The 7,984-nt window shown below is 42.7% G+C and overlaps 1 protein-coding gene across 1 annotated transcript; it reads right to left on the bottom strand.

Moving 5' to 3' along the window:
• Positions 1-5,892: 5,892 nt before the first annotated feature.
• LOC105540040 (uncharacterized protein encoded by LINC00116-like) lies at positions 5,893-7,123 on the bottom strand. Its single transcript, XM_011980531.1, is given in 3 exon segments — positions 5,893-5,983; positions 6,541-6,974; positions 6,977-7,123. Coding segments are annotated over 2 exon segments (441 nt in total). The 3' UTR covers positions 5,893-5,983; positions 6,541-6,680.
• Positions 7,124-7,984: the final 861 nt, after the last annotated feature.

The following is a 7,984-nucleotide window of genomic DNA, read 5'->3' as shown; positions in this document are numbered from 1 at the left end:
AAAACTCCACTACACCCAAACTGGACTTGAATAAGAATGATGATGATTGGAGCTCACCTTCCAAATGATGGACCCCATTGATATAAATGAATGTTCTTCAGTACAACCACAGGCCAGGCTGAACCATTATTCATGTACTTTTTGCTTCCAGTATAATATATACAGAGAAAAGTGTACAGACTTTAAGTGTGCAGCTCTGAAAACCCTCCACCCCATAACAGCAGCCACATTATGAAACAAAGTATTATCTGCCCACTAACAGTCTTCCTGTCTGTCTAGTCCCTGCCTACCCCCATCCCCCAATCTCCCATCCCTCTCACTTCTCCACCACACACCAAAGGTAAACAATATCCTAATTTCTAAGAGCACAAACTTGTGTGGCCTTTTTTTGTACTATACAATGAAATTATGCACCGTGTGGTGGCTTCTCCTGTCCTTTATATATCACATTTGTGAGATGCATCTATACTGTGTGTGGCTGTAGTCTGTTCATTCTCATTGCTGATATTTCGCATATGATATACCCTAACATACTCATTGATTCTACTGTTGCTGCATAAGTGGGCAGTTTCCAGCTTATGGCTAGTATAAATAATGCTGCTAAGAACATCCTGGTGCAAGTCTTCTGGCAAACACATGTATACCACTGCTGAGTCATAGGGCATGTTATATGTCAGCTTTAGTAGATATTACTACCTGGTTTCCCAAAATGGTTGTACTAATTTATACCCTATCAGCAGCGTATTGAGTTTTTGTTCTTTATGTCCTTGGCAAGATTTGGTATCATCTTTCGTTGTAATTCACGTCATATTTTGAATTAATTTCTCTACAGTGGCTCGTAATTAATGTTCACTTAAATAGGCAAACATAGGATTTCCATTAAAAATGTTTATAACAAATGAGAAAATGCTATGAAATATTTCTAAGTGGATTATTAAATAATTACAGGTGACGAGATGAGCAAAACAAAAAAAATGCTCTAAAAAAGCTATTACTTATGAAATTCTCATTCACTTAGTCTATAAATTAGAAAAATTATCTATATCTACTTATTTATAGGGATTTCCATATTTTAAATAGAAAAGTTATAGCATCATGGATACAGTTTGATTCTGTTGGTAAAAATATACTAATAAACCCCCCTAAATATGTGTGAATATGTGAACAACAATGAGGAAAGGTACAAAAAAAGTATATTACTCTATTCATGTCAGGTGTAAAGATGTTTGACTGTATACATTTTTGCACCATATTGTTTCAGTTACAGGTATTCATTACTTGCAATTCCTAGATTAGCATCAACATCACCTGGGAGCTTGTTAGAAATGCACATTTTCAGGCCCTACCACAGCCCTAGGAGAATCAGAATCTGTATTTTAACAATACCCCAGTGTTTCATGTGCACATTCAAGTTTGAGAAGTACCACTGAGGTATTCAGTGTGCTATAAAGGATGTGATTACTCAGCTGATGATTTTTCACTAATGACTGTAATATTCAGGATGGTCACATTAATAGTAGTCATTGCTCCTCTGTAGTTATACCTTGATGCCATTATAAGAAACAATTAATCTAAAACAAGAGAGATTTGCAGTGAGTTAGCCAAAAGAAACTAAAGCAACCATGGCCAATGTTTCTCCTGAAAGGAAGCTACTTCATAAAACTCATCATGATTTCTTTCTATCAGTGTGTTAAAATGAGTAACAATTTTGGATTGCTTCCTCACAGGCGATACTGAAAAAGAATTTAATGGTTTCCAGGAGACTCATAATGTAGACAGAACCAGTGGAACAAGACGACTTGGAATCAACAAAAAGATTATAACAAAGAGAATAGAGAAAGTGTGCAGTTTCAGGGTCTTAAAAGAAAATTCAGGCCAGGCACGGTGGCTCACGCCTGTAATTCCAAAACTTTGGGGAGCCAAGGTGGGCGGACCACCTGAGGTCAGGAGCAGGAGTTCGAGACCAGCCTGGCCAACATGGCGAAACCCTGTCTGTATTGAAAATACAAAAATTAGCCAGGCGTGGGTGGCACATGCCTGTAATTCCAACTACTCAGGAGGCTGAGGCAGGAGAATCGCTTGAACCTGGGAGGTGGAGATTACAGTGAGCTGAGATCATGCCAGAGCACTCCAACCTGGGCAACAGAGTGAGACTGTGTCAAAAAAAAAAAAAAAAAAAAAAAAAAGTAAAAGATAAGACAATCCACCTCAAATAAAAATGGCAAATATATATGAGCACCTTGGTGCAAGGCACTGTTTGGGCCTGTGGTACAAGATGTTTAACACTGATCTCAAAGAGCTTCCAAGCTACAATAATAGACTAGAAACACAAAAACCGTACCAACCACTTACCACAGAAGTACTACCTGGTGTACAGAATTCCCTGCCAAATGAACAGCTTATGATTAAATACACTGAGTTCTACAGTAAGGTATTGCATTGAATATGTCTACTAGACAGCTGAAAGAGTGAAGCTGGAATTAAAGAAAAGGCTCAGAGGGAGGGAGGTCTGCTCAGATGTGCTAGTTAAGCCAAGACAATGGCTAGGGTAATCACAGGAGAGGACAGAGCAGAGAACCAAGGGCAAAAGTTTGAGGAACTTGAGAAAGCAGCAATAGTAGCAGTTTGGAAACTTGATAAGCTTTTGTATTAGTGAAGCAAGGGAAGGAGAATTTCAAGGGAGAAAGTGGCCTCATCAAATATCCTCAAGGTACAATGTGAGCATTCAGAAAGAGCCATAGATATTAATGTTTCTGGAAGGTGCAGAGGGCAGATCACAGCAGGTCAATGGGCAAAATATTTGGAAAGAGACAGTGAACCACTTCTAATTGGCAAATGATAGCATCAATTAAAACAAATTTTAAGTCAAAATCCATGCATTTCTTAGCCGGGCATGGTGGCAGGCACCTGTAATCCGAGCTACTCGGGGAGGCTGAGGCACAAGAATTGCTTAAGCCTGGGAGGCAGAGGTGGCAGTGAGCCAACATCACACCACTGCACTCCAGCCTGGGGGACAGACTCAAAAAAAAAAAAAAAAAACCGAAAAGAAAATGTGCATTTGTAAATAGAAAGCAGGGAGAGACTGCAGATGCAAAAAAAGAGGTGATGTACTGGAGAAGAAGGAAGGTCCTGAGGGAGGTGTAGAATTCTGCAGAGGCCAAAGAGGAGACAGCCTTGGAAAGGGCCTGTGTCTCTTCTCTCCTGGTAAAGGAAACCTAATGAGACAGAGCTTCAAAACCAGTAGTTTTCAACCTCAGCTGACCATCACAATCACCTGAAGAACTTCAAAAATCCTGATACCCAGGCCATATTCCAAATGACATGAATCAAAATGTCTGGACAGTGGCATGCAAGAATTAGTATTTTTAAAGCTCCCCAGATGATTATAATGTGTAGTCCTGTTGAAAACTGCTCTAGACAAAACTATGGAGAAAGACGAAGGAATTTCCAGCTAACGTCCTTTTTCTTCTCATATGGTTGATCTACTAGGAATGGAAGGCATCAAGTAAACTGGGAGTTGAAGAAACTCAGGTGCTAAGAAACAAGACAGATGCAGTCACCATAGAACCCATTAGTCGTGAGCCAAGTGAGAAAGGTGAAGTCTTTCTTTAAAGTTCAGTGGCTCAAAAGAGCAAAAGCAGTGGTGAAGGTAAATGTACAAGCAGAGATGGAGTCTCATCTGACCAGGGAGCCCAGGATGACTTATGAGGTTAACTAATAGTCTCCAGAGTGGGCAGTTCTATAGCAGATGTAGAGGATGTTAAGCTGTCTAATGAGGTGGGGTTACCTCGAGACTAAACAGACCAAGTACAATGTAACAAAGTCCAAGCCTGTTGATGACAAGGTCCAGAGTATGGCTGAAGCAATGTGGGATGGAGCAGGTGGTCTGGGAAGCCCATACTGGGGGAGAAAAGGAGGCAGGGTAGGGTAGTACAAGTGGGCCAAGACAGGTAAATGTCATGACTAAATGGCAGTGAAAAATGGAGGTGGGGGAAATAGATTTAAGGAGTCAACAGTGTGTCATTTCCAAGTTATGACTGGCACTGACTTCCGGCTCCCAACTTTCCATTGCCAGTTTTGACTAACGTAGGAAAAGTACTATCTCCCCAGTATTTTCGGGGTGAAAAAACTACCACATTTAAGTAGGGCAAAGGTAGAAAAAGTGACAGAGGTAACATCAGAGGTAATTGCCCACTACAGAAATGGGGAGTACACAGTGTAAAGAGGTAGTAAGCAGAAAACTAGAAAATTAGGAGTGGCACCGAGTGGCTAAAGATCCCATAAGGATATGGACAAGACTCGGAAGTAGCACATGCCCAGAGGCAGGGATACCTAGAGGAGAGACAGAAGAAGGGCATGACTGTGTCAGAGTGCTGTACATAAGTAATGAGAGAGAAAGAATCAACACTGGAAGGACCAGGTCCACTAGGAACATGGCACAAGAATAGGTCCAAACAGGCAGAACTAGGCCAGTCACAATCCAGATGCTTAACCAGGTACATTCCAACAGGTTGGGGGTAGTATGTCCCTCAAGAAACCTACCTTGCCTCAAAGAGTCTCAACTCTTGGAGCCTCAATTAGGGGCGGACACTAGGAAGCTTCAGCAAACTGCAGCCCAGATGGGACTGAGCTCCAAGAACCATTTCAGTCCTTGACTACTACATTCACAGAATGAAAACAAAGTTGGAAGTAATAGGCATAATAGCCCCACTAAAATGGGGGGAGGGTGGGGGGGTGCTTCATGTGGAAACAACTTTCCTATATTAACATGGAGTTGAGACACGAAATTAATCTTTGTAGGAATGAGCAAGGGTGGTATTCTAGAAACACTCCTTGCAAATCAAAGGAACCAGGCCCTCACTCCTGATTTTTAGATACAGGCAGGATTTATCACTAAGCTCTGTTCAGGAGGGTTTCTCCTTCACGTGTGTATTCCATAATGACACATAAAAGATATTTTTGCCAATAAACACTTATACACTGGCTGGGCACAGTGGTTCACGCCTGTACTCCCAGCACTTTCGGAGGCCGAGTCCAGTGGATCACCTGAGGTCAGGAGTTCGAGACCAGCCTGACCAACATGGTGAAATCCCGTCTCTACTAAAAATACAAAAATTAGCCAGGCATGGTGGCGCATGCCTGTAGTCCCAGCTACTTGGGAGACTGAGGCAGGAGAACTGCCTGAACCAAGGAGGTGGAGGTTGCAGTGAGCCGAGATTGTGCCATTGCACTCCAGCCTGCGCAACAAGAGTGAAATTCGGTCTCAAAAAAAAAAAAAAAAAGAAAAAACTTATACTCTGTATTTGGAACACATTTTGTTTTGGGTTGAGACAGGGTCTCGCTCTGTCATCCAGGCTGGAGTACAGTGGTGAGATCACAGCTCACTGCAATCTTAACCTCCTGGGCTCAGGTGATCCTCCTGCCTCAGCCTCTGGTTTACAAATTAGCTGGGCTCACAGGTATGTGCCACCACGGCCAACTACTTTGTAAGTTATCTGTAAAGACTGGGTCTCCCTATGTTGCCTTGGCTGGTCTCCAACTCCTGGGCTCAAGTGGTCCTCCCTCCTCAACCTCCTAAAGTGCTCCGATTATAGGCATGAGCAGGGCCAAGGAATACGCTGTTACTCTTGGAAGTTCAAAGGTCTTACATACAGCACCCTTACCTCAGTTATGTTTACACAGCCCCTTGCTTTCCAACAAGTTCAGTAAAATAACCCATAATGGTCCCACAGCCAAGTCTGCTTTGTGGTGTACCAAAGAAGGGGCACGAGTTACATAATACGTCTGTTCAAAAACACTAGTAAGTCAGTTTTGAAAATGCAGATCTCTTGCTGCAGTAAATTGCATAAAAAACATGATACTTCCCCTTATGAGAAAAATAAAAGATTCAAAGATGTTTAATTTTTTTATTTTAAAAATAAAATTGATTCATAAAGTGCAAGAAGTCGTTTCTTTCCAGTAGTCTATATGCATCTTCAACAAGCTGTTAGAAACAGAAAAGAAAAAAGAATTAGAAATACACAATCTGTAACTTCAAACTGTACTGTGGTATTAAACCATGAACCATAAGATCTGCTGTTATGACTAGAAAACTGAGGTCCTGAAAATTTATGATACACAGCTCTTCTGAAAATGCTAAGGCTGGATGCAAGGTTCCTGACTTCCAGGCCACTGCTCTTTCCACTTTAGCAGCCTGCCAAAAACCTAAGAATTCAGTTTGGAGTTTACAATCGCCAAGGCGAAGATGTGCTACCAAGGATGTTAAAATCACCTCCCCGGTTCCTTTTTTCTTTTGTTCTTTCCAGTATTTTCTACAATGTTGTCAGGATGAGCGACATAGCACCGGTAAGACATTCTCATTAAACAGTCAGTGAACTAAACTAAGACACCAAAGAGCAAGTTACTAGGGAACACAAAACTTCCACCTTCTGGTGTCTGTGGGAGTAAGTCCTATCTTCTGCGACCTAGCCAGAGTTGATCCTAAGCTATTCGCCCGACCCCAAAGTCTCCCTTTGTAATGTCACTATGTGTACTGCTCACCAACACTCCAGGACGAGCCGGCCATGGCAGGCGGGGACTGTGTGACAAGCCTGGCTCTGGCCACCGCCGGACCGGAGCTCCGGTGAGGACAGGGTAAGGTGGCCATGCGGTGGATCGAATAGGGCGGAAGGCGCGGAGTCTCAGGCCAGGTCCAGCTTCTTCTGCGTCGCCGCCAGCTTGTCCTGCAGCCTCCGTTTCCTCCAGTCCAAGTAGCGCCTCCGCAGTCGGTTCGCCTGCCAGCCCAAGAGTACTCCAGAGGCGAAGGCTACTAGCACTGACAACTGCAGCGTCCTCTCCGACACCTCCGCCATGGCGATCGCCGGCGTGCAGCGCGGTCTACGGCTCGGCGGCGGGGTCAAACGGCGCCGCGCGTTCAAGTGTGGCGCGCAGCGCAAAAATGAGGCCAAGGCGGCGGGGCACGCCCCGCGCAGACGGCAAGGCGTTGGTCTTCTTAAAACTCACTAATAGTCCCTTCTGCCTCGCCTTCAACTGAAGACTTTCCCAGCCTTTGGACGACCCCACCTTCCCCTTTCCTGAACCCCCACAACATTTCTTGTTGAGGCCTTACAACATTAGTTAACATTGGGGGGGTATCTTGCTAACCCGACTATAAGCTCTTCACCGCTCTGTTTGCTCTCAGCAATAGAATGGGAGTGACTTGTGTAACTTTAAATTTTCTGGTAACCTGTTTTTTAACAAATAAAAACAAAAACATGGCATTGTTTTTAATAATGTATTTACGTATCCCAACGTATACAGGATGTTATCATTTCAACGTGTAACTCGTCTTTAAATTATTAAGGAGCTGCTTTGTTTTTTTCCTACCAAGCCTTTGAAAACTGGCCTGTATTTTACAGGGAATAGCGCATCTCAATTTGAACACTGAATTTTCAATGGAGATACTTATCAGTGTCTAGATTTCACAAAATGTACAGTTGAAAAAGTAGATTCATATACCCAAGCTGTTCTAAACACACAAACATTTTTCCAATAACCGAATGGAGTACCAATTTTTAGATTAAATTTAAATTCATTAAAATGTTTTAAAAATTAGAAACTCAGTTCTTCAGTCACACTCACTATATATGGAAACAGTGGCTACCATATTGGACAACCCACGTCTGGGGGCCATGCTGTACCAGAACTAACATGGGGTCAAAATTGTTGGGATAGGAAACAAACGCATTTCTAATGATGAAAGTCATTTTAACACCTCCCCACCATGACTTCCACCTCCTGGTGTTCAGGCCTTTGTGTAATCCCCTCCCCTTGAGTGTGGGTGTGACCTGTGACTTGCTTTTAACTAACATAATAAAGCAAAGGGGATGAGGATGTCACTCCTGTGATTACCACATATTTTAATCTATTCTCACAATGCTAATAAAGACATACATGAGACTGAGTAATTTATAAAGGAAAGAAGTTTAATTGACTCACAGTTCCA

This window comes from Mandrillus leucophaeus, unplaced genomic scaffold (genome assembly GCF_000951045.1).
Source record: "Mandrillus leucophaeus isolate KB7577 unplaced genomic scaffold, Mleu.le_1.0 Scaffold214, whole genome shotgun sequence".
NCBI classification, from domain to species: Eukaryota; Metazoa; Chordata; class Mammalia; order Primates; family Cercopithecidae; genus Mandrillus; species Mandrillus leucophaeus.
The sequence above is the reverse complement of the archived record's forward strand: the minus strand, read 5'-3'. Positions and strand labels throughout refer to the sequence as shown.